At 38.0% G+C, this 26,468-nt stretch overlaps 3 protein-coding genes and 1 non-coding gene across 6 annotated transcripts in view; all 4 read left to right on the forward strand.

The window, feature by feature from the left end:
• The first annotated feature begins 816 nt into the window (after positions 1 to 816).
• cnep1r1 (CTD nuclear envelope phosphatase 1 regulatory subunit 1) lies at positions 817 to 3,181 on the forward strand. 2 transcript variants are annotated; one of them, XM_052091157.1, is made up of 6 exons: positions 817 to 918; positions 2,073 to 2,144; positions 2,375 to 2,448; positions 2,561 to 2,670; positions 2,836 to 2,890; positions 3,040 to 3,181. In XM_052091157.1, exons 1-6 carry the CDS (start codon positions 894 to 896, stop codon positions 3,079 to 3,081), a joined length of 378 nt encoding a protein of 125 aa, XP_051947117.1. In that variant the 5' UTR covers positions 817 to 893; the 3' UTR covers positions 3,082 to 3,181. The 2 variants fall into 2 exon arrangements, with proteins under 2 accessions (XP_051947117.1, XP_051947108.1); XM_052091148.1 differs by lacking the exon at positions 817 to 918 and adding an exon at positions 934 to 1,282.
• On the forward strand, positions 3,122 to 19,638 carry gpatch1 (G patch domain containing 1). 2 transcript variants are annotated; one of them, XM_052090816.1, is made up of 20 exons: positions 3,122 to 3,270; positions 6,841 to 6,969; positions 7,107 to 7,241; positions 7,331 to 7,416; positions 7,520 to 7,683; positions 9,166 to 9,263; positions 9,427 to 9,476; positions 9,642 to 9,887; positions 10,051 to 10,201; positions 10,942 to 11,021; positions 11,140 to 11,344; positions 14,461 to 14,844; positions 14,939 to 15,117; positions 15,332 to 15,459; positions 15,595 to 15,916; positions 17,095 to 17,359; positions 17,435 to 17,551; positions 17,873 to 17,973; positions 18,067 to 18,203; positions 18,305 to 19,638. In XM_052090816.1, the coding sequence occupies exons 2-20, from the start codon at positions 6,900 to 6,902 to the stop codon at positions 18,330 to 18,332; spliced, it is 2,946 nt and encodes a 981-aa protein (XP_051946776.1). In that variant the 5' UTR covers positions 3,122 to 3,270; positions 6,841 to 6,899; the 3' UTR covers positions 18,333 to 19,638. The 2 variants fall into 2 exon arrangements, with proteins under 2 accessions (XP_051946776.1, XP_051946765.1); XM_052090805.1 differs by having other exon boundaries at positions 17,095 to 17,551.
• A 1,206-nt stretch (positions 19,639 to 20,844) lies between these two features.
• On the forward strand, positions 20,845 to 20,918 carry trnat-agu (transfer RNA threonine (anticodon AGU)). Its single transcript has one exon. It is a non-coding gene; the product is annotated as a tRNA-Thr (tRNA).
• An 835-nt stretch (positions 20,919 to 21,753) lies between these two features.
• The window catches only part of lrp3 (low density lipoprotein receptor-related protein 3), a 32,561-nt gene continuing 27,846 nt past the window's right edge, over positions 21,754 to 26,468 (forward strand). The window contains exons 1-2 of the mRNA XM_052090902.1: positions 21,754 to 21,971; positions 25,840 to 25,978. Of these exons, the coding sequence (XP_051946862.1) occupies positions 21,887 to 21,971; positions 25,840 to 25,978 (224 nt within the window). The 5' untranslated portion in view covers positions 21,754 to 21,886. The remainder of the gene's footprint in view (positions 21,972 to 25,839; positions 25,979 to 26,468) is intronic.

Genomic DNA, 26,468 nt, shown 5'->3' on the forward strand with positions numbered 1-26,468 from the left:
TATACTACACTTTTACGGTTTATGACTTTTAAATATAATATTAGAGTAAAAATAATTTCAGAATTTTCTATTTAAAGCTAAATAACATGTACAAATCAACCAATGTAAAATAATGAAGAATAATTTCCACAATTTAAGTTTTAATTGTTTTTATGTATAAAAAAAAAAAAAAAAAAAAATCTTACATTTTTACAACACAATAACTGGAGTGGAGGTGACGTATTTCCTGTTTGAGAGTGGCGCTCCAGCCAGACCCTTCTCGCTAACACAGACTGGATTGATGCGGGCATCTGCTTGTGACGTAGTTTATTAATGTAAAGGGCCAGTTACTTTCTTTTGAAGAAGTTCTTTAGCTCTTTAAGAAGTTTAAATACGCCACACCAACGGGTGTTATAGATTGCTTAGGAATACCCCCTATCCATCTGTTTTACCTCCTCCAGATCCTGATGTGTCTATGGTGGGCTTCTTTATGTCAGTCCCAGATGTTAGATTTTTTTGAATGCTTTTGTCTCAGATGTTGATTGGAAGGTTTGGTTGATTCCAGATAATTATTTAATTACTAACAAGATAAGTGAAGTATCCGTTTGTAAAATCCATCAAATTTACTCTGTTACTGCAACAGTACTTTAAAACTATTTCTAGGTCGCAGAATAATAAGGCTATCAAAGCCGTTAATATTTGTAAATTAATTGATTTTTTTTTCTTCCTTTGCCGATTGATGATATATTATATATAGATATATATATAGATCAGTGGTTTCATGACATTAATATGTGACGCACTCCACATTACCCAATGAGAACAGAGCTTCCGCGATTGGCTCGTGCACGCTGAGCCGCAGCTGCGTGATTCTGCGGCCTGGACTGAGTGACAATAAATACAGGAGAAAAGCAATGAATTCATTAGAGCAAGCTGAAGGTACAATACAGTTGTTCGATTATCAGTTTAGTGCACACATCTTCATGTGTCATCGTTGAGCGGAAAGGGGGAGTCGTGTGATAGTTATGGCAAGTCAGTTTTTATGTGTTGGCACTGGGCTGCTAGCATCAAAGCTAAGAATCTAGACTCATCTAAGTTGTTAAAGGCAAACGTTGATTATGTTAACACACACTGCAACACATGTATGTGAAGGAGCATGCCACCGACATCTTAAAAGTTTAAAGCCTGATTTGAGAGTCTAACGATGCCTTTGCTTTAAATATCGAGTAGCCCAATCAGAGTGTCAACAGATCTGACAGTGTATATTATATGAAGAATTGTGTGCAACGCTGGTTCAACGTAAGTAAGTATCATATCAGTGTTCTCTTGATGATGATACATTTCGTGGGCGATGTGATATAGCAGCATAGTGACGTATGTGGTGGATGAATTCTTTGAAAATGAAAAATATGAATTACTGTATTCCAAAATTCACCCCAAAAATGAAAGTTCTCTCATCTTTTACTCACCCTCATGCCATCCCATCCCATCATGTCTGTGATTTTCTTTCTAATGATGAACACTAACAAAGTTTTTGGGATGAATATTTCAGCTCTGTAAGACCATTCAAGCAAATGAATGGTGATCAGCCTTTTGAAACTCCTAAAAGCACATAAAGGCAGCGAAAAGTAACGTATGACTCCAGTGGTTAAATCCACATCTTCAGAGGTGATATGAGAGGGCTGAGAACAGATCAATATTTAAGTTCTTATTTTTTTTTTTTTTTACCATAAATATCCATGTTCACTTTCTAATGTGAAAGTAGTATAAAAAAGGACCTAAGTGTTTATCTGTTTCTCACCCACACCTTTCATTTTACTTAAGAAGAGACTGATTAAACAGCTGGATTTGTATGGATTACTTTTATGCTGCATTTTTGTGATTTTTGGAGCTTCAAAGGTCACCATTCACTTGACTTGTGTGGACCTACAGAGCTGAAATATTCTTCTAAAAATCTCCATTAGTGTTCAGCAGAAGAAAGTAAGTCATACACATCTGACATGCTGGTGAGAAAATGATGAGAGAATAAAATTGTTGTGTGAACTATCCCTTTAAGTTCATTGCTTCAGTGCAGTTATTCTTCTCCTCTGCAGACTTGAAGGCTTTTGAGAGGAGACTGACAGAGTATGTGTCTTGTTTGCAGCCGGCTACTGGCCGCTGGCGTAGTAAGTAAATCCAACTTTGTTTTTTTTGTGTGGATTCATTGCATATAACAACAGTTTAGTCAGTTTCAGTCTCAGTTTAATACCTGGACTAAAATCACTATACATGTGTCTGTGTTCCAGGCTTGAGTGTCCACAACACCAATGTTGGCTATCAGCAAGGATTGAAATAATACTTATTGAGCTTTATATATCCTGAAGTTCAATTAGAAAATACTTTTTTCTTTTTGCAGTGATTCTGATTGTGGTGTCTGTGTGCACAGCAACAGGAGCCTGGAATTGGCTGATAGATCCAGACACTCAGAAAGTATAAGGAATTATGAGATTTACAAAAGATGTCAAATTAACCTCAGAAATCTCACTCTGCTTGTATTCCATAATGGATGTTTGTTGTCTCTCATGGCTTTCTCTTTCCACAGGTTTCTTTCTTCTCATCATTATGGAATCATCCGTTTTTCACTATCAGCTGTGTAACTCTCATTGGCCTGTTCTTTGCAGGAATACACAAAAGAGTTGTCGCGCCATCAATGTATCCTTCTCAATACAGGGAATTTCTTATGTTCTTCATCATGTTGCATATTCTGTGATCAATCAGTCTGCGCAGTATCAACATTTCCACAACTGCAGATTAACAGTGCCCTATAGACTGGCAAAGTGCAGTAATAGCAGATCTCTTCTTAACCTGTTGTTGCAGTATTGCAGCACGCTGCCGGACAGTACTAGCAGAATATAACATGTCCTGTGATGATGTGAGTACTTGAGTACTTTGACTAATTTCTGTTTGTTACCCAAGACTATTACATATCCCAAGATATTACATATCGACTTGATTTAAGAGTCTAAAACAACTTTTTTTGGTCAAACTTTAATGTGTTTATTTTCCTTCCTCATGTCCTAGACAGGGAAACTTATCCTGAAGCCACGGCCTCATATCCAATAGCACCTTGAAGAAAGAGGGTAGAGAGTATTATATATCATAATAATCACCAAGATTGCACATGGGCCTCAATGCCAGGAGATTATCCATAGTGTGAGGGAGTCAACCTCCCAAACAGAACTATAACTTCCCTCTGCAATGGGAGCAATAGGAAATGCCTCTTGAAGAAAATCATTGTTTCTGCAATTTTAGGTAACATCCTTAGAATCAATTTATTTTTCTGTTGGAAAATTGGTTTTATTTTATTATGGATTTTGACATCCTCATTTCTAATGCCATAATCTAATTTTAGATGAATATGGTGTTTTTATTTTTAAGCAAACTGCTGAACATAAAATAAATATTCAAGTTTAGATATGTTCACCATAAGCTGATTTTTACATATGTGCGCAATATTTTTCAATGTTATGCCTATGACATGATGCGCTGCTTTTTGTTGTTTTTAAAGTACTTTTATGCGACCAAAGGCAGCACTAGTTGTGTAACTTATAAGGGAAACAGGCAAATGTATCAAGTCAGTGTCGTGGTCGACAGAAATTGTATTTAAATTCTCTCCAGAGTAAAAATTTACAAGAAAACATTTAAGTGGCTGATGTTGGCAAAAATAAAATGTTGTTTGTTGAATGGAGTTTTTTTTATTATTATTACCATAACTGAACATGGGATGTATAGAACCAATCGCACCTAAATTCAAATAGAGGTTGTCAATATACCTTTTATTATTTTATATTTAACCCTCTTTTTTTGGAAAAAAGAGTGGTTACTGCTCTTGAAGTATTTTAGAAATGAAGCTAAAAAGTTGTTTTGAACAGATTTAATCCAGTGCATATATATATATATATACACTATTGTTCAAAGGTTTAGGGTCACTTACTAATTCTTTATTTACTTATTTTCACATTTTAGAATAATAGTAAAGCCTATGGAATAATAAAAATGGAAATATCGGAATTATGTTGTGACTAAACAAAATCCAAAACTGTTATATTTTAGCATCATCAAAGTAGTCACCCTTTGCCTAGAATTTGCAGACATGCACTTTTGACATTTTCTCAATCAACTTCTTGAGGTATCACCCTGGGATGCTTTTTAAACAGTATTGAAGGAGTTCCCATCAATGTTGGGCACTTATTGACTGCTTTTCTTTATTATTTGGTCTAAGTCATCCATTTCAAAAACTTTTTTTAATTTTTTTATTAAATTTTTGTTTTATTATGAAATAAATTAATATGGTGGCACAATTATATATTTGTCTACAAAACTAATTTCAAATATTTAAGCATATGCCTTCAGATCAAAAGATTTAAGATCATGAGAAACATTTCAGTCAAGTGACCCCAAACTTTTGAATGGTAGTGTTATATATATATATATATACACACTCACCTAAAGGATTATTAGGAACACCATACTAATACTGTCTTTGACCCCCTTTCGCCTTCAGAACTGCCTTAATTCTACGTGGCATTGATTCAACAAGGTGCTGAAGCATTCTTTAGAAATGTTGGCCCATATTGATAGGATAGCATCTTGCAGTTGATGGAGATTTGTGGGATGCACATCCAGGGCACGAAGCTCCCGTTCCACCACATCCCAAAGATGCTCTATTGGGTTGAGATCTGGTGACTGTGGGGGCCATTTTAGTACAGTGAACTCATTGTCATGTTCAAGAAACCAATTTGAAATGATTTGAGCTTTGTGACATGGTGCATTATCCTGCTGGAAGTAGCCATCAGAGGATGGGTACATGGTGGCCATAAAGAGATGGACATGGTCAGAAACAATGCTCAGGTAGGCCGTGGCATTTAAACGATGCCCAATTGGCACTAAGGGGCCTAAAGTGTGCCAAGAAAACATCCCCCACACCATTACACCACCACCACCAGCCTGCACAGTGGTAACAAGGCATGATGGATCCATGTTCTCATTCTGTTTACGCCAAATTCTGACTCGACCATCTGAATGTCTCAACAGAAATCGAGACTCATCAGACCAGGCAACATTTTTCCAGTCTTCAACTGTCCAATTTTAGTGAGCTCTTGTAAATTGTAGCCTCTTTTTCCTATTTGTAGTGGAGATGAGTGGTACCCGGTGGGGTCTTCTGCTGTTGTAGCCCATCCGCCTCAAGGTTGTGCGTGTTGTGGCTTCACAAATGCTTTGCTGCATACCTCGGTTGTAAGAGTGGTTTTTTTCAGGCAAAGTTGCTCTTCTATCAGCTTGAATCAGTCGGCCCATTCTCCTCTGACCTCTAGCATCAACAAGGCATTTTCGCCCACAGGACTGCTGCATACTGGATGTTTTTCCCTTTTCACACCATTCTTTGTAAACCCTAGAAATGGTTGTGCGTGAAAATCCCAGTAACTGAGCAGATTGTGAAATACTCAGACCGGCCCGTCTGGCACCAACAACCATGCCACGCTCAAAATTGCTTAAATCACCTTTCTTTCCCATTCTGACATTCAGTTTGGAGTTCAGAAGATTGTCTTGACCAGGACCACACCCCTAAATGCATTGAAGCAACTGCCATGTGATTGGTTGATTAGATAATTGCATTAATGAGAAATTGAACAGGTGTTCCTAATAATCCTTTAGGTGAGTGTGTGTGTGTGTGTATATATATATATATATATATATATATATGATGTAAATATAATACATGTAATAATTACCATAAAACTTTTTGGTTTTTTTTGGTATTGCACTCATTCAGTTACATTGTGGTGTTCAGAGTAATTTATTACAGGAATATTCTGGGCTCAATACAAGTTAAGCTCAATTGGCAACATTTGTGGCATAATGTTGATTACATAAGAATTAATTTAGACTCATCCCTCCTTTAAAAAACAAATAAATAAATCCAGTGAGGCACTTACAATGGAAGTGAATGGGGCCAATCCATAAATGTTAAAATACTCACTGTTTCAAAAGTGTAGCCACAAGACATAAACAATATGTGTTAACATGCGTTCAGTGTTATAGAATCACTTACTAACCTTTTCTGTGTAAATTTATAACCAATTTAACAACTTTGGTGACATAACATGCTATATTTATTAAAGATTACGATTTTAACAACTTTAGAGCTTAAACAAGACATGAGTTTTAACAGAAGGATTTAATAAAGTGCTTTTATAAAATTATAAGCTTTTTAAACCTTCCAAAAATTGGCCCATTCACTTCCATTGTAGGTGCCTCGATTTTTGTTACTTTTTTTTTAAGATTAGGAGAGATGAGACAAAATTATTTTTTTGTGGTATTCAAAATTATCCTACAAGTGCTGTCAATTGAGCTGAACTCAGGGTATTGATCGTGGAATATTCCAATAATTAATACAAATAAATGGCTGTTTGGCGTCACTGATTATCCAAAAGATGGTTTTATTTAATTAATATTATTATAATTCTGGCCAAATTTTATATTCATAAAAGCAAATTTATAAAAATAAATAAATTATTGAGTGAAGCCAGTCTGTACATTAATAGTAGGCTATCAGAGACTCTTTAAATAAATAGCTATAAAGGTATTAAATAATTGTGTGCTGTATAAAGATTTTATATATATATATATATATATATATATGTATGTATTTTGTCTTTAGGATTATTAATTCCACCAACCAATTTTTTATTTTAAGTTGTTTTGTTTTTGTATTTTTTTAAAGTCATAATTAGTTTATTACATAACTTATTATCTAATGTTAACGTACATATTTTTATAACTATACAAACTGTATCATGTTGATGTTACTTAATACAAATACAGGATGTCAGCAGAGGCAGCGTAGGAAAGGAGGTCACACGGCCACCGTACATTTTGTAAACATGGCGTCCGACGAAGACAGCGATGAGGATTTCGTGACTTATGGAACTCCTTTAGAGCCACTGGACGAAGGTATTATATACATTTATGTGTGTGTGCGAATTTACATTCTTTAATGCTAAAGAGCTAACATTTTATAATGAAAACGGGCCGTAGAGATTAGACACTGCTCTAGTTTGTGGATTGTACCGCTGTGATCTTTATTTCAGACGAGCCCACCAGAAAGCCGATACCTGTGCACGAGCAGACGGTTAAAGATGAGAAGGGCCGATATCAGAGGTTTCACGGAGCCTTCACTGGTGGCTTCTCCGCTGGATACTTTAACACAGTGGGCTCCAAAGAAGGCCAGTAGCAGCCTTCATCTGTGCGCTATGCTTTTGGATCTTAGTTTGACGGTTTTTTCGTAGTTTAACTAGTGTGCTCTGTCTTTTAGGCTGGACACCATCAACATTTGTATCATCACGACAGCAAAAGGCAGATAGACAGAATGCTAGACCAGAAGACTTCATGGATGAGGAGGTTAGTGTGTGGATTTACATCCATCTCATTTCCATGGCGTTATTGTATGCCAGTAAAATTATTATGCAAGTTATTTTCTAATAAAGAATATGTTTACTTTCAGGACTTGGGTGAGCATGGTATTGCCCCACAAGAGATTGTCACCACAGATAATTTTGCATCTGAGCGAAAAAATAAGTTAAAAGACAAAGCACGAGCCGTCAGCTCTCTTGCAGCTCCGATACCTGGAGACACTACACTGCTGGAGGAGCTCATTGCACCAGCACGGTACTCACCAATTGAACTATCACGATTTAAGTAAAAAAAAAAAAGACACGTTCCATTTTCAGGACACTGTATTTTAAAGATAATTTTGTAAAAATCCAAATAACTTTACAGATCTTTATTGTAAAGTGTTTAAACAATGTTTCCAAGCTTGTTCAATGAACCATAAACAATTAATGAACATGCACCTGTGGAACGGTCGTTAAGACACTAACAGCTTACAGACGGTAGGAAATTAAAGTCACAGTTATAAAAACTTAGGACACTGAAGAGACCTTTCTGCTGACTCTTAAAAACACCAAAAGAAAGATGCCCAGGGTCCCTGCTCATCTGCGTGCGTGAATGTGCCATAGACATGCTGCATGAGGACTGCAGATGTGACCAGGGCAATAAATTGCAATGTCCGTACTGTGAGAAGCCTAAGACAGCACTGCAGAGAGACAGGGAGGACAGTTGATCATTCTCGCAGTGGCAGACCACATGTAACAACACCTGCACAGGATCAGTACATCCGAATATCACACTTGCAGGACAGGTACAGGATGGCCACAACAACTGCCTGAGTTACACCAGGAACGCACAATCCACAAAAAAGGGTTTGTAGGCCTGTTGTAAGGCAGGTACTTCCCAGACATCACAGACAACAACATCGCCTATGGGCACAAACCCACCTTCGCTGGACTAGACAGGACTGGCAAAAAAGTGCTCTACACTGACGAGTCACGGTTTTGTCTCACCAGGGGTGATGATCGGACTCATGTTTATTGTTGAAAGAATAAGTGTTAGACCAAGGCTTGTACTCTGGAGCGGGATTGATTTGTAGGTGGAGGGTCCGTCATGGTCTGGGGCGGTGTGTCACAGCATCATGGGAATGAGCTTGTTGTCATTGCTGGCAGTCTCAATGCTGTGTGTTACAGGGAAGACTTCCTCCCTCATGTGGTACCCTTCCTGCAGGATCATCCTGACATGACCCTCCAGCATGACAATGCCACCAGCCATACTGCTCGTTCTGTGCACGATTTCCTGCAAGACAGGAATATCAGTGTTTTGCCATGGCCAGCGATGAGCCCGGATCTCAATCCCATTGAGCATGTCTGGGATCTGTTGGATTGGAGGGTGAAGGCTAGGGCCATTCCTCCCACAAATGTCCGGGAACTTGCAAGTACCTTGGTGGAAGAGTGGGGTAACCTCTCACAGCAAAACTGGCAAATCTGGTGCAGTCCATGAGGAGGAGATGCACTGCAGTACTTAATGCAGCTGGTGACCACACCACATACTGACCGCTACTAACCCCTTTGTTCAGGGACACATTATTCAATTTCTTTTCACATGTTTGTGAAACTTGTTCAGTTTATGTTTTAGTTGTTGAATCTTTTTATGTTCATACAAATATTTACACATGTTAAGCTTGCTGAAAATAAGTTTATTTTTATGCATATTTCAGTTGCATTCTAAAGTTCTTGTTTGGCATTGTGTGATTGCCAGGTCATCCATTGGTGTGCAGTTACTGAGAAAAATGGGTTGGAAGGATGGCCAGGGTGTCGGGCCCAGACTAAAGAGAAAGGCATGTAAACAAAACACTGGTGAGTGAAGACAGCACAGATATTCTGTTTCAGCTGCAGTGTACTACAGGACATCCATTTCAATGTGTTTCTGAATTTGGGTCTGGAAAGGCCAACATATGAGCACATGGTTTTGACATTCACATTAGAATTTCAAATGCTTTGTGTCTTCCTCAACTTTTAGAAAGAGTTTATGAATGTGTGCTGCCTCCCAAAGGATCAGAGGAGTCAGAGGTGAATATTGTGTAGAGTGTACTAGGGTTTTCATTCGATTAATATGAATCTTATTGTATGATTATAAGAATTGATCTGTTTACTGCTGATCTCCTTTATTTGAGTTTAACCATAGTCAAACTGACAAATGTATACATTTGATGATTATTTTTTTTCTTTGTTCAGGACGATGATGATGAATTTGCTCCAGAGAATGTGACATTTGCTCCCAAAGATGTGATACCAGTTGACTTTACGCCTAAAGTTGACTCCCATGGGCTGGGTTACAGAGGGCTTGACCCCTTCCAGGCCTTGAGTGGGGGATCTGAGACAGGGCATATAAACCTCTTTACGCTTCACTCTGACAGAACAACCAGCTTATTTGGAGACAAGAAGTCGAAACAGCAACGCAGGAGTGGGATTGCAGGACAGGTAAAGCTATAGTGCCATACAAAGGAAAATCAATGATGGCTTGACTTTTTTTTCTTTTTTTAAACATCACATTATTCAAATAATGTGCTTGCCGCACTGGGTTACTCTAATGAAACGGTTCTGTTTAAAAAGCATGCTGACACCAGTGTGTGTATGTGTGTAGGCATTTGGAGTGGGAGCAATGGAGGAGGAAGATGATGACATTTATCATAAAGACTCCATGACCAATTACGATACTGTGCTGGGAGGAAAAGATCCAGGTGATGGACTGTACGGATGGACTGCTCCTCAACAGTATACCAAGAAGAAGAATGGTTGGTGACAGAAAGTCCTTAGCTGTGTTCTCTCCTTATGTCATGGTGCATTTACTGTATAGAATCGGGATGTCAGAATGCAAAATTGGGCACTGAATCATAAATAAACTCAATAGCTAATGAGATTAATGTCAACATGCAACTCCATTCGAAATCTTTCTTCCAGAATGTGACATATTTCCAAGAGAAACAGGATATTCAATGAAAAAAATGTAGGATTTGATTTTATCCATCAGAAATTGATTGGATCGTGAAAAGCAGGCATTAAATACCAGAATGGATTTGAGTGGTTGGAGGGGAGGGGTTAAATTTATTTTTATTTTGCATAACATGCACTGATGATTCATGCACAATAATATAATATATCCAATATAAAGATGAGAATAGAGCTGTGGGAAATATTCCTTCCAAATTTGTCTTTTAACAAATCTACATAGATGAACAGTACACCATTTAACTTAGAAAAGAAAGACATATATAATATTGCTCTCAGACACAAAGAGCAATATTTACCACAACAACCTTAAGAGCTTTGAACATACATTTTGCATAAATGTTGTTTAGGTATTTTTTAGCTTTAAATTAAATGGCAGTTGCATACTCTATATCGTTGTAAATTTCTGAAACTCTGCAAAGTGTATTTTATCATATTCTTTTGTTTGACCATGCTGTTTTTTTTCACATTATAGACTTGGCAGGAACAATAACTTCTTTGACAAATATATTTGGTTTTGTTCTAGATTCAAACCAGAATGCTGCATATTTAGGCAAAATTCTGGAGGGGTTTACACTGGCCTCCAAAGTCACAGCGATGAAAGCGGTAATATACATTTCATTCATGTTAACAGCACTAGGCTTCAGTTCTGAATAACTACAATATGATGTAACGTGAATGTTCTGTGCAGTTAAAGTAGGCTCATCATCGGTTTGTTTTCTAGGTGTATCCTCCCCCTGATCTGCCACGTGATTATAGGCCTGTACATTATTTCCGTCCTGTGGTTGATTCATCCTCTGTCAGCCCCATTGTTGCTCAGGCACTTCAGGCTTCACGTGGACACCTTTCACAGGAGGCACCCCAGCAGGGCCGCCACACCTTAGATTCTGCTCAGAGATGTGAAATGCTGGGAGAGACACCTCTACAGGGTAATTATTTTTATTTATTTTATTTTCTCCCCAATTTGAAATTCCCAATTCCCAATGCGCTCTAGGTCCTCGTGGTGGCGTAGTGATGCGCCTCAATCAGGGTTGTGGAGGACGAATCTCAGTTGCCTCCGCGTCTGAGACTGCAATCCATGCATCTTATCACGTGGCTTGTTGAGCATGTTACCGCGGAGACGATGCACGCTATTCTTCATGGTATCCATGCACAACTCACCACATGCCCCACCAAGAGCGAGAAACACATTGTAGCGACCACAAGGAGGTTACCCCATGTGACTCTACCCGCCCTAGCAACCGGCTAAATTGGTTGCTTAGGAGACCTGACTGGAGTCACTCAGCATGCCCAGGATTCGAACTCGGGACTCCAGGGGTGGTAGTCATTGTCAGTACTCGCTGAGCTACCCAGGCCCCCTCTCGACAGGGTAAATCAAATCACTTTGTCACTCTACCATACTTTTGTTGCAACCATATGAGGTTTTCACGGTACGATAACAGTCTCAGAAAATATCACCGTTTCACGTTATCAAAGTATACGATATTATACAATTATTATAATTTTTTTTGGTTGAACAAACGCTTTATTATAATTGAAACTTGAAACAATTTTTAATGGAAGTATGTGTAAAAAAAAGTCTCCCTTTTGAAAATAAATAAGAAAGCTAACAGAATTATAATCATAAACGGAATTATAAACATGATAAAAAATAGCATATAACTATAACATGTAAGTTTACCTGTTAGCATAGCATGTTAAATGAACTACTAAATGAAAAATAACATCAGCTGTGTGAGCTTTTAAAGTAATATCCTATGATTATTAACAGTTAACATATACTGTAGGTGCGCAACAGTGAGGCCAGACTGCTCCTGTCTGTACCTTTAACTCAGTGCTTCTCAACTGGTTTTGCTTCAGGACAGATTTTACATTTGAAATCAAGTGTCGACCTGCCATAGATCAAACATAACCTGTATTTAATGTATCCTGCGTCGCATTTCCTTTTATGTTGCATAGTTTTGTTCATGGTTTTCCAGGACAAGGACATGCAGCAAGTGACATTATTTTTGTTGTTGATATCAAAATCTACAGGAAGTTGTCTCTCCCCCTTTTTAAAAATTGAAGAGCATATTTACTTATATGAGCCCATTATTATTATCCTGTTTGTTACCTAATATTACATATTTATACACATATTACACAGAGGAAATGCTCCTCATTATCATGGTTAGGTAAGTGTGCTAGTCTTAAATAATAGTAATAATAAATTAATGTATTTATGAAAAATAAATACTAGCTGAAACACATCTTGAAACTTTAACTAAAACTGCCACTGTTGATATAAAATTAGGTCTAATAGATTCTACCTTTTAGATTTTAAATAAAACTAAAACATTTTGTCAAAATATAACAGTTACTTTTTCTCATGTAAAATCATGAAACAATTTTCTAAAGGTGATGTGTGTAATGATTTTGTATTTATTTTTTGGCGCATAGCACAGTGTTGCTCTTTTCCTCCTCAGTGCTGTTTGGCATGTCAGGGCTGCTACTGTTTGAGAGGTTCGAATTGACAATCTCCGTAATGCTTTAAAATAGAAAAGTCTCACTAAAATTTTAATTGGTCACATCAGTTTTGATGTCTGTGCTCCGCAATATCGAGGGAAGCCCGGTTGTCTGCCTTGGTAGTCCTAAATAGTCGATCACTTGGGCGGCCACACGTGTGTGTGTGTGTGGGACAAGTTGACGAATCTGACAGGCAGTCGAGGAGGAGAGATGTGCACGTGGTGGGGAGATTCTACGTCTGGCTGCAATTTTTCATTTCAATTCAATACCGTAGATAAGCAAATGTACATGGTATTATAACAGTCAATTTTCATACTGTGGTATACCGTGAAAAAGGTTCATCTCTAGGAGACAGAAGCTGTCTCCTCCTTGAGCGGTACAATGGCTGCACGGTCCCATGGCTTTTATACTTGTGTAATATTGTTTGTACAGATTAATGTGGTACCTTCAGGCATTTGGAAATTGCTCCCCAGGATGAACAAGACTTTTGGAGGTACACAATTTGTTTTCTGATGTCTTGACTGATTTGTTTTGATTTTCCCATGATGTCAAAAAAAGAGGCACTGAGTTTGAAGGTAGACCTTAAAATACATCCACAGGTACACCTCCAATTCAGTACACCTCCTATCAGGAGCTAATTGTCTAAAGGCTTGACATCATTTTCTGGAATTTTCCAAGCTTACATACACTAGGCACAGTTAACCTAGTGTATGTAAACTTCTGACCCACTGAAATTGTGATATAGTCAATTAAAAGTGAAACAAAAAAAGTGAATCTGTAAACAATTATTGGAAAAATTACTCATGTCATGCACAAAGTAGATGTCCTAAACAACTTGCCAAAAACTGTGGACTGAAAATTGAAAATAATGTAAAAATAAAAACTAATAAAAAAAAATCAAACCCAAGTGTATGTAAACTTCTGACTTCCAAGTGTACAGAATAAACCATATAGAAATATAGAAATATAGAAACAGAACACACCATATACACAAACATAATATGTGTGATAAATAGACAGATTTACTTGAGCCAATAAGACATGATACAAAATGTGCAAATTACTAGATGAATGTTTGAAACCATTTCACTAATGTGCACTTAAACATTAGATATTAGGCAGTCATAGGAGGTATAATGTCTGTTTTTGGATATGTGTTTTAGGGCTGTCAAATTTAAATATTGCTCTCTTATCAGCATTTTTCAGATTTAGCAATGGGTTTTAAAACGCTTTGTCAGGAAAGGAGTTAAATTTGGAAATGTGTGTCAATTTAAAAATCAGCTGACTTTAAAATTCCAGTTTAATTAGAATTTTGGAAGTTTCGTTTTGACAGCCCTAAAGTTTTGGTTGTCATAGAGTGATTTACCCAGTAGATAAGTGGTTGATTTTAGTGTATAATTAGCTCACACTTAATTAACATGTCGATGCTCTCCTTGATCCAGAGTTTCTGGGCACTCTTAACCCAAATGGCACCTAAACATCACCGTTAACCATTCACCTTCCTCTTTATTTCATTTGTCTGTGTATTTGTGTTCTACAGGCCCCAGTTCTGTATTTGAGCTGCTTAGCAGTAAAGACAGAGAGCGGCTGAGTGAGATGCGCAAAGTGGCCGAGGAGAGGAGTAAGCCAGAGCGAAACCTTACCTCGGCTGTAGATCGAGCTGCCGTGGTGGCCTCAGCTAAAGCTGCCGCTCTGCAAGCCCTATCCAGTCGTTTCCAGTCAATTGCCTCTCAGTCTGACTCCCCAAACCAGTCCCTGGCCCCTCAAATCCAACCTCTGCCTTCCTCTGAGATGCAAATGGTTTTAAATGCCTGGTCCGCTCCCACAGCAGATGCCAGCAAGACATTTAAACCATTTGCAAAAAATCCTCAGAAACAGGCACGCTATGATCTGTACATAAACAAACTCAAACATGGAGACAGAGGTGAATATGAATGTTTGGTCCTAATAATTCTGCATTAGCTACTCTGTAGTTTGCTGATTACCTGATTTCTGCTTTATGTGGTGGTCATTTGTAGATGCGGTAGAGTTGAGTCTGGACTCATCCATGACAGAGTGGGAGAGGGGAAGAGAAAGGGATGAATTTGTGCGTGCTGCGTTACTCTATAAGCCAAGCAACTCCTCTCTCTCCTCACGTTTTACACGTAGCAAACATGAGGATGACACGGACAGTGTGGAGGTCACACAGGATCAAGAGGTGAAAAGTAATCCTTGAATTCAGTCAGTTAACTTTTGACATTACTCTTAAACCACTCCGGTTACATTCAAGCAGAAGTTCAAGAAATGTGTTTGGCTAAAACAGAAAGGTGCTAATGGCCTTATAGTAAGAGGACAAAAAGCGTGGAGAAATGTGACTTCAGTATTGTCCGCTGTTTAGCGTCTAGGGATTATATTTTTAATTTCTCTTTCAGAATGATGTGGATGATAAGCAGGCTGCAGTGAAGATGAAGATGTTTGGGAAGCTGACCAGAGACACATTTGACTGGTACCCTGATAAACTATTGTGCAAGAGATTCAATGTCCCAGATCCTTATCCAGGGTAAGACATGGACTTTCAATTCTGGTGTTTTTTTTTTTACTTGTTGTAAACACATTCCTTTACTTATTTATGTTCCACTACATAACTCGCACTCGAGTGCCGTTACATTAAGTTCTGGTGTCCTCTTATTGGCAGGTCCAATATAAAGGGAATGCCTAAAATAAAGAGAGATAAGTACTCAGTTTTTAACTTCCTGACACTAACGGATAGCAGCCAGGTCTGCAGGGAAGCCCCAAGTGCTCCAAAACCTCAAAGTGCCAGCGCAACTCTACCTATCTCTGCTCCAGACATCTCCAATAAGAGATCAAGGTGGGACGTACCAGTGCAGGTTTCTAAACCTAAAGACCCAGTCAGTGCATTCCTCAGTGAAGCTCGCAGTGAGGTGCCAGTAACCAAGCAAGTCGAGGCTGGATTGAAGACCAACACAGACCCTCCAAACACTACTGCCACTCCAGAGGTACCAGTGGACTTTGCTTGAGTGTACTAATTTTATTATTAAAGAGATTCCCCTGAAAAATGTATTCAGAATGTTCATGAAAACTGAATCTGTTAAAGGGGTGATATCATAAAAAATTGAAATTTCCTTGATTTTTCTAAAATTAAGTACTTTGCAGCTTTTGCAAGGCAGAATATAATTTTCCACAAATGCTCGTCAAGTCTCAAGCCTTTGGAGGATACTTTGGTTGTCCGCTGTTCTCTCTGCGCACAGTACGCATGACGTAAATTTCTTCATCAGACAGGTCTATGGCCGGTCCAGATTTTCTCGACACGTGCACCGTCTGTGTGCATCTTTGATGCATGCGCAGCTGTTTACTGTACTTTAAGTGTATCACAAAGCGGTTATATGTGTCAAACGTGTTCTTATTCACTCGCAGTCCAAACAGTATACTTTGAAAGGCAACATGGTCTTCCGGGCTTGATCCAATCGGGAACGCACAAAAACTAAGTATACCTGGACCTTTAACTGTCACCTAAATCCGCAGCTTGTTGAATTTCTCCCGTTGAATATCTGCCAATGCGCCACTCTATTTTAATAATTTAAACTTTGAACCCATTGCTACTGACCTTTCGAAGTGTCTGCTAATGATTACCTGAAAATTCAGATAAGGTATTATTATATGGGCAATGCCAGAATTAAAAGCAGAACAAGACCTTTGCCATGTTCTGAATGGCATACTACTTTTAAAGGGATAGTTCACCCAAGAATGAAAATTCACTCATCATTTACTCACCGTCATGCCATCCCAGATGTGTATGACTATTTATTTTGCAGAACACAAATGAAGCTATTTAGAAGATCTCAGCTCAGTTGGTCCATACAATGCAAGTGAATGGTGACCAGAACTTTGAAGCTCCAAAAATCAGATAAAGTCAGCATAAACATAATCCATAAAACACAAGTGGTTAAATCAGTGTCTTCTGAAGCGATCCAGTTGGTTTTGGGTGAGAACCGCTCCTATATGCATATTATGCAGTATGTATTGGGGGTTCGGCACAAGCAATCTTGACTAGCATCATACATGGACTTTATGGAAAACAATAAAATAACGAAATGTATGATATGACCCCATTGAGGAGCTTAATAGCTCCAGCTAAACACTAATGAAACCCAATGATACATTTTTTTTTGTACAGGTTAAAGAGGCACAGTCCGATGAACTGCAGAAGACTGAAGAGGATGAGGAAGATGAGGAAGAGGTGAGGCCTCCAATGGATCTCTTTAAAGCCATCTTTGCCAGCTCGTCAGATGAGAAGAGCTCATCTTCATCTGAAGAAGATAGTGAAGGAGAGGAAAAAGTGACCCCTCCAAAATCTGAACCAATCAAAAGCAGTGAAAGCACATTGAGTACAACCATCTCCGCTCAGATCATATCGGTTCCTGACATCAGCAAAGTGGCAGGTAAAATACTGGAGCTAAGAAGCCATCATTTAATTATCATAAAACTTTTAATAACATTATTTGCACTTTTTACAGTCCAGAGCATGCGTTCTGCTGAAACTGCAGCACAAAATGCTCAGTCCTCAGTCAATCCTCCTGCTAAAACTGGAGACCTGGATGAAGAGGAGTTTGGTCCAAGACTGCCACCTCCTGGTCAGTGTCTCAGCACTCATAGATCTTGCTGTTTGCCTAGGCTGTATCATAACATAGCATGAATATATCACTGAAGATCCCAAAACTCATACATTGGAATTAATTTCTGCTATGTCTCAATTTATTTACAAAACATCTAATACTGAATACCAAAGATGTAACCAAATAATCAAGATTGCTCAACCACGGGTGTAAGTGTTCCCTGAAAATGTACAGTAGATGGTGGTACAGCCCTGCTGTGTACAATGGTTTTCATCCAGGGGTTATTACAAAACATCTTTTATATGAACATTAAGATTTTACATTGTGACTCTTCATCAGGGCTTGTACCTCCTGCACACTCACCACAGTTGAAGAAAAAGAAGAAAGATAAAGAGAAGCACAAAGCCAAGAAAGACCATAAACACAAGAAAGAGAAAAAGGTGCTGTTCTGCTGAAACTGATAAACCTGGGCTGAGTTTTGCAAACTAGACATGTGTAGAAGCAAATTACATTTTTATTCCTCTCTATTTTAGAAGAAAAAGAACAAGAAGCATAAGCATAAAGGGAAACAGAAGAAGAAGGTGGAGGAGTCTAACAGCAGCTCGGAGGACAGTGACTCCTACGGTGAAGATGAATCCAGAATTGTATCTACTAGTGAACTGCTCCAGAGGTTCATTACTTCAATCATATCACATTTTAAAAATGTTATATTGATACTTATTTGCCATTGAATAGCTAGGAAGATAATTTCTGTCTTTTACTCTTGTTTAGGTTAAAAAACCTCCGGGACAAGCGATAACACATCTGAAGAACAATCTGCCCTTTTTGAGGATTATGTCTCACTGAAACTGCAAAATAATGGAATGAGTACCATGTGTCTCATCTAAGTGCATCTAATGGCAAAATTTGTTACCCATGACCTCAGATGTTTTTGATTTAAAAACAAATAGTAAAAATAAAAAAGCTGAGTGAGTGTTTATTATAATTGCATGAGATCTAGTGCCTAATGGCTTAAAATGACAAGGCTGCCCAGAAATTGACCATGTTCTGTTGTTTGAAATACCTTTTAATATGGAGGAGAAAGCAGCGCAATCATTTTAAATGTATCGCAATATAATATGAAGGTAAACTGGTAGCAAATCTTGAGAGCTTGCAAATTTTAATTTGAGAACTTTTACAATTAATATTTGTAGTTGTACCTTGAAATTACATTCACAGCTTTGATGTGAAAACTTCTGATGTCAATAATCAAAAACATGTTCTGAATTCAAAGTTGCAGAAAAAGTTCCAAATGTATAAAATGACATTCACATAAATACAACAACAGTCACAAACTTGTATTACATATTTACTTTTGTACTTTAATTCACTTTCGCATTACAACCACAAGTCAGCACTTACAACTTCTCAAATCTGGCACAGCAACATCAATTCTTCATGTCTTGACTCTAATTTGCAACAACTTTTGTTCCAGAAAGAATCGATTCTTTGATTCCGTGGCTTTAGGAATCTAGAATCGACTCCAAAGCTTGGAATCGATTCTGCTCCGGGGAATCGCCTTCGCTCATGAGGGTGAAATTAATGTTTGTTTTTTCCTGAACACTATACAACTACAAATTCCAGAAGCCTTTACAGCACTAGTTCAAATTACAAAAGGATTGTAAAACTACTGCAGCTAAACAATTATAATTTTTGATAATTATGATTTTACAGTGTCAGTCATCAGTAAATTCGCTCTTTTTGTTCATCTGTATGAAGGGGGGGGGGGGGGTGTATGCTGTCAAACCTGACCATAATGTCACAAAGAACAGATTTATAATAAGCATTTTGTTACCTATAATTTATTTTAAATATAAAAATTAAATAACTCAATAAAGGAAATTAGTTTACTGTTTCTTTGTTTCATCACAGAAAGATGCATTGTTTTGTCTGGAAGGTGCTGCTCCCACACCAAAACATGTACATTGGTGCCAGACTCAGACTTTGTATTTTGTGTGCGGTTGGGTGTGTGGGTTGTGCATTGTGGCTGATGTATAGATTTTGTTTGACAAATTTCAAAAATGTGTAAAAAATAAAATAAAATAAAAACAACAGCCCCGCAAGGTTAAAATACATGCTATGAAAAATACTTTTACATTGCATGAAATAATCCAGTTTTACAAGAACCTGTTTTTATACACACTATTATAAACCTCTTTCTAAACGTGAACAACTTATGAGTGAATCCCTGTATCTTCCGTTCATTATAGTTCATTATAGTAATAAAAAATTATATTTATTACTATAATTTTTTTCTGCAAAAGTATAAAACAAACATACACAAATTGATTCATTTCTTAAAAAGTAGAAGTCTCTCCTTTTTCTATTTTTGTTTCTCATTCTCCAAACTAAAATTGAAGAGAAAAAAAACCGAAAATAATAATTATTAATAAATATATATTTTTATTGACATTGCTCTTCTCATTAATACTTACAGAGGTCACCAGCCGGGTCCATTCCTTTTTCTTTTTTAATGAAAAATGAAAGTTCCCTTTTCTTGGTTTTAACACTTATAAATAAAATAAGCAGATATAAACTAATTTCCTGTTGACCATTTCATTTTCTGTTTAAAAATAAATAAACGACATTGGGGGGGAAAGGCTTATTTTTTTGTTTTCCTGAAGTGTTTAAAAAATCAATTTACGCCTTGAATGTTTGATGCGCGCATGTGAGCGGCACTGAAACGCCCCTTCCATCTGATTGGTCAACTTGCCCCGTCGTCTTTATCCTACTACAATTAGAGTTGGGATCGCTCTGCAAATTTGTATTAAATATTGTCCCGATCCACCACTAACTGTAAACTCTGTATGCCATATGTATCAGTAGCTGCTTGAATGGTGTTGCCTCTAATGGACGACGCGTGAGAGCCACATCACTTGGCATGCTGACTTTTATTTTTAATAACATTGTATGATTTTGTAGTGACTGTGAATTCATGTCCCATTGATAAATGGGATAAAAAAGAGGAGTTTGGTCCAAGACTGCCACTCCGATTTAACTCGCGGCTGACTTGACTGCAGAAGTTTTCACATCGGGGCTTTGATTGTAAATTTCAGCTTTTGTCACGGATGAGGAAGAAATCTCATGTGGAAGTGAACTTCATTAATGTGGTCTGTCATACATAATGGAACAGAAGTCGAGGTGTACATTATTATTTTGGATTGCATTGAAAGATAAGATTAATCTCGAGTTGGTTATGTAAACCTACACTCCCGGTTCCTTTTTTTTTTTTTTTAAACTCAAAATGAATCCTCTTGAGCGTGAGGCACAGCGGCGCCGTGGCTTAGATGGTTAAAGCGCCTGTCTAGTAAACAGGAGATCCTGGGTTCGAATCCCAGCGGTGCCTTTTACGTGTTGAAAGACGCTACTATGTACTCTCAAATGATCGAACAATATACATGGCATTAAATTATGCATTTAATATGGGTTAGGGCAGAGAACAATTTAATCGTACGTACGGAAACGAGGCAAGACTTTTGTATATTGAATCCAGTCAGTGCAGAAATATTTTCAAACGTTTCTCAGCATGTAAAGGATATTTTTGGTGCACGTGCCTTGATTTCCAACGATGCATCCTCCGTCCATACGAGGGCATGCGTTCACTGCTATATTCCAGCTGGTAGCCTACTCAAACGGGATGGCCAAACCATGAAAACAAACCAAGGCAAAATTCTGTGGAAAAAAGTCTGTTTACATAGTTACAATTAAATGTCCAACTTACATGCGTGGTTCCATTAAAATGTCCAAAAAAACATATTTGAAATATTTTTAAGTGGTTTAACATTTAGATCAGCAAATTGTGTTTCATTGTGTTTCGATAATGGATATTTAACAGCGCCGTTATATTGCACATTACTTCATTTAGACGTATTAACGCGCTCTCGAGTTGATTGCTGCAACGTGCACGAGACTTTGCGTCGCGCCGGAATTATTACATCATTGGCACAAAACGAGAGATGCATATTTCACACCCGTCAATATTCATACAGTGATGTATCTAATAAATATAGCCTACACGCTTAATATCAGAGGCAATGACTGCCCTAAGAAAATCAAATAATGTTTTGAAGAAGGAGAAGAACAGTCTCTTGTGTTGCTATCACTTTGCCCCCACTAAACCTCCAATCCGGTCTCTCTCCTGAACCTCTGCCTGCCTTTCCCTGCAGACAGTGCGATGTGCCTGCCTCTCGGAAACAAGCAGAGATGCTGCGTTTTGATGCTCGTGCAAGAAGTCGACCATAAGCGTCAAACAGACACGAACTATGCCGCAAAATCTGTCTGGATAATGAGGAAATGACCTGAGGTGTGAAGAAGATGTTAGTGATGATGGAGGGAATCGGGGCGATGAGGCTTTACCTCATGAAATGGATTTGTCTGCGCTGGGCTTGGGTTTGTCTGGGTAAGTTGATTGTGATATTTCCACACATCTATTATAATGGCATGTATTGTATTCAACAAAAGTGTGAAGTGCTCGGTAGATTTACACCAAATCAGAAGTCAAGATGTGTTGTATTTTTGAGCCCTCGTTTTGACCAGATTAATATTAAATGTAATTAGTTTCCTTCTGAAAGACCTTAGGCAGGTGATTATTGGCTCAATTATGAGATGGCAAAGAAAGGTGAAGTGGCTAGCTAAGGTTTCACAGCATTCATTGGACAGATTGGCTTGTTGCCATGGCAGTTATAAAGACGGCTGGATCAAACTGATCTAATCTATGCACAGATTGTGAAGCTATTCCTTTATTACACATTTATATTATTGACTATTTTTATATTATTAAGTTGTTCACGTGTAATTCCATACACCTTTATGTCGCAGTTTAAAACACTCTCCACTGGTCGTCTTTTAGGAAATATATTGAATGGAATATCATACTGTAGATCTCTAGTGCAATTCATATAATTTTCTTTACGTTTAGTGCCTCAAGTCATACACAGCCCTCACATATGAGAGTTGTCTCAGAGGGACATCCTGACAAGGTGTATGCACATTACTGTATGAGCAAAAAAACTAAATCAAACTGAGCACTGACCTGCATAATAGCAGCACTGGGGATCTCACTCACAATCTATTACTAGAACAGCACTCTTGATTTGTAACGTGATCTGGTGAGGTCATCTTAACACTCAGACAACCACAGTTAGAAGAGATTAAACATATGAGAAAGAGACCATGGCTTCGAATGCGTCTGCCCTCATATGTTAAATATGCAGAGACAGAATTACAGAAAGAGGACAAATGGTTATGTTATGTTGGGGGACGTATTCAGTTTAGTGGTGGTGACAAATGAGGGTTTGGTGGTGCCAGTGATACCTAAGGACTCTCCTTCTCACATATACAGACAGACAAAGGGGCCCCTTCTCTATTTCTCTTTCTCTCTTTTTGCATACCCTAGAAAGGATAGTTCACCCAAAAATGAATGTTCTCTCATAATTTTCTCACCCTCGTGCCATTCCAGAGACTTCCTTTCATCTGCAGAACACAGAGATTTGAAGAATATATAAACTCTGTATGTCCATACAATGCAAGTAAATGGTGACAAAACGTTCAAGCTCCAAAAAGCACATAAAGGCAGCATTCAAGTAATCCATACGACTCCAGTGGTTAAATCCACATCTTCATAAGCAATTTGATAGGTGTGGGTGAGAAACAGATCAATATTTAAGTACTTTTTATTATAAATCTCATGTTCTTCATTTGTTTTTGGCTATTCACATCCATCATTCATATCGCCACCTGATGGGCAGGGAGGAGACTTTATAGTAAAAAAGTATTTAAATATTGATCTGTTTCTCACCCACACCTGTCATATCTTCTGAAGACAGAGATTAAACCACCGGAGTCATATGGATTACTTGTATGCTGCCTTTATGTGCTTTTTGGAGCTTCAAAATTCTGGTCACCATTCACTTGCATTGTATGGACCGACAGAGCAGAAATATTCTTCTAAAAATCTTCCTCTGTGTTCAGCAGAAGAAAGAAACTCATACACAACTGGAATGGCATGAGGGTGAGTAAATGATGACAGAATTTTCATTTTCGGGTGAACTATCCCCTTAACTGTAGATATTCCATGTCCAGACAAATTCGTCCCACTAAATGTATCACTGATATTTAGGCACCATTTCCTTTTGAAATGAAAGTTTAACTTTAATCCTGCCCTTCTCAATTTTAAGGTGATGTGTTCATAATTTATAATGGTCTGCAATATTACATAATAAAGAGTTCCCATGGTCATGAAAAAGCCTAGAAATATCATGGAATTTGTACAAATTTCCATGGATATTCATTAGGTCTTAAAAGTCATGACTATTTCTATAGGGAAAACGCATGTTTCTAGTTTTCCTCTGCACTATATCTCAAATATCTCATCATCTAGATATTAAACTTCCTCGCAAGACAAAGTGATGTCTGGTTTGTGAGCGAATCGTTCTTTTGAGCCGATGAACAGGTCAAAACTGTTCACAAATCGTTCTGAATGATTCTTGGGGTGTAACGATTCACTCATCTCACCATTTGGTTCGATTCACAATACTGAATTCATGATTCGATATTCTTACAATACTTTAAACAAAGCCGCCATGGACGGCTGCCCATGTCGCTCATGAATAAATCTGCCACTGATCACGCTGTGGTCTGGCTCATTTGTGCCACAGATACACACACACACACACACACACACACACAAGTGGAAGAAAGAGTGGTGGGTGTTAAATTGCCATAATATAAGCAAAAGAGAGTTGAAAAGACTGGTCTGAGGTCTTGTTATGTGTGCTGTATGTAGCACAGAAACTGAAAGGATGTTAATAAGGTGCTGTGCTTAAATCACTTACCAGCTGTTCCATAATCCATACCATCTGCTGTAAATAGCCTCAGCATATAAGCCTTAAGACTCAATATTCTTAGAATCGTGTTTATTTGTTTATAGGGTGGGATTCCCCTGGTCTCATCCTTGTTCTCTCACACTTTCTTTCTGTCCGAGAACATGGTAATACATTTCTGCTCTTCAGCATTGGCTAAGGAATTCAGCAGCTCATGTAGTTGTGTGTTTGAAAGATCTGTGCTCATGCTGCAGGGTAATGAGTGAGGGAGATGAGGAAAGGATATTTGTTGTCGGAGTGAAATGTGGACATACACAGTTTTCTTCAACCTTTTTCTATAGTTGTCAAATTTGTACAGGCACACAAATTGTCACAGGTTTGTAATGCCCTTTTTATCTTTAGTCTGTAGCTTTTTCAAAGCTGAATTGTGTCATTTCTGTGACACTTGTGTCACCAAATAGAATTGTAAATTGGTATTTTGTAACTAATGTTTGCAATCAGTTTTCCCAACCCTCTTCCGCTGTCTTCCATTTCAACAGATAGTCCCACCCTAAACTCTCACACCATTGGTTTAGTCAATGGTTGGTTAGCCAATGTTTTCAGTCACAGTATTTACACTTTCCAGCAAAATCAACCTAAAAATGTATTACTTATAGTTGTCTCTGCATATTCAGTTACTAATTGTACAAAGTAATGTAACATCTAAAAAATTGCACACTTCAGCTATAAAATTATGTTCTACTAACTAGAGAAACATAGGTGACACACTTCCTCAGCAGATGTCCTTCCTTCTACTATTCAATTATGCATTGTGTCATGTATACTTGGACAGACATATAGAAAAAAACCTGCTGTAGCTCAGTTATAACTGCAAAAAAATTACTTAAAAATTACTTGTTTACTTAAAATTGTAAACAATTTGTTAAGATGAGGAGAAAAGAAGATCAAGATTAGACATCAATGAATACTTTACATTAATTTACACTTTCTATTTTTTCCTGTACTTGTTTGCTTCCCATACTATTTCCTGCTTGACTTATTCTCTCTCTGTCCAAATATGTAACCATTAGTAGTACCCTACACACCCTCACACTTTTTTTTCCTTAATTGAGTATTGTGTGTCAGTGAAATCCCACAGGCTCTCTCTCTGATCTTTCTAAGTGAGTGGATCAAATTCCCTCCCATCATATATTTGTGAATACCTGTCCTGCACTCAGGAATCCATAAAGCCTCATGTGCAGGTACTCTTGAGTGTTTGTGTGTGTTTGTGTGTGTGTGTGGGTGTGTGTGTGTGTGTGTGGTGTGTGGCTTGAAAAAGAGGTGACAGACTGACACCAGAGTGATATGTTCATGTCATTTCAATCACAGTATGACAGCTATGGTCATTCATGATTAATTCTGTCACACACACAAACAATCCAAAAGCTTTTTGTATGTGTTCCTCAGCTGCTTGTGGTGGTAAAGTGGAGTTACATACTGAAAGGAGAGGAATGATCTACAGTCCATCATGGCCCCTGAACTACCCACCCGGAGTGAACTGCAGCTGGAACATACAGGGAAACCACGGAGATGTGATCACAATCAGGTATACACACATCGCTGTCACTCACAGTGGTGATTGGATGAGGAGAAGCTAATATATTCTCATTATTGTGATAAATTGCAGGTTCTACAATGTACATGCCCATAATTGTTTCATGCATTTTAGTTTTTATGAGCCTTTGTTTTTATCTGCACACTCTTGCTTGTGAAATAGCTTGGACTGCTCTATGGTGACTAGACTCAAGAGCAATAGAGCTGACTGCAGGGATTTTATAATGTATTATTCCTGGCCTCTCCAGCCAGTGTGTGGGTGTGTGTGTGTGAATGGATCTCTTTACTGCTTTAATAAAATTATCTAAAAGCATGACATCATTTGAAGGGCGTACTCTATTGAATGCTGGTCTTGCTAGTTAAGAAGCACAGTGAGGACACCCAAGCTGTGGGCCAGCATCCAAAACACAACATATGCTGGTGACCAGCAGTGATGGTCTTTTAAAGAGGGTTATCTGCATAGTAACTTGTGTTTAGAGAAA

This window comes from Xyrauchen texanus, chromosome 2 (genome assembly GCF_025860055.1).
Source record: "Xyrauchen texanus isolate HMW12.3.18 chromosome 2, RBS_HiC_50CHRs, whole genome shotgun sequence".
Taxonomy (NCBI): Eukaryota; Metazoa; Chordata; class Actinopteri; order Cypriniformes; family Catostomidae; genus Xyrauchen; species Xyrauchen texanus.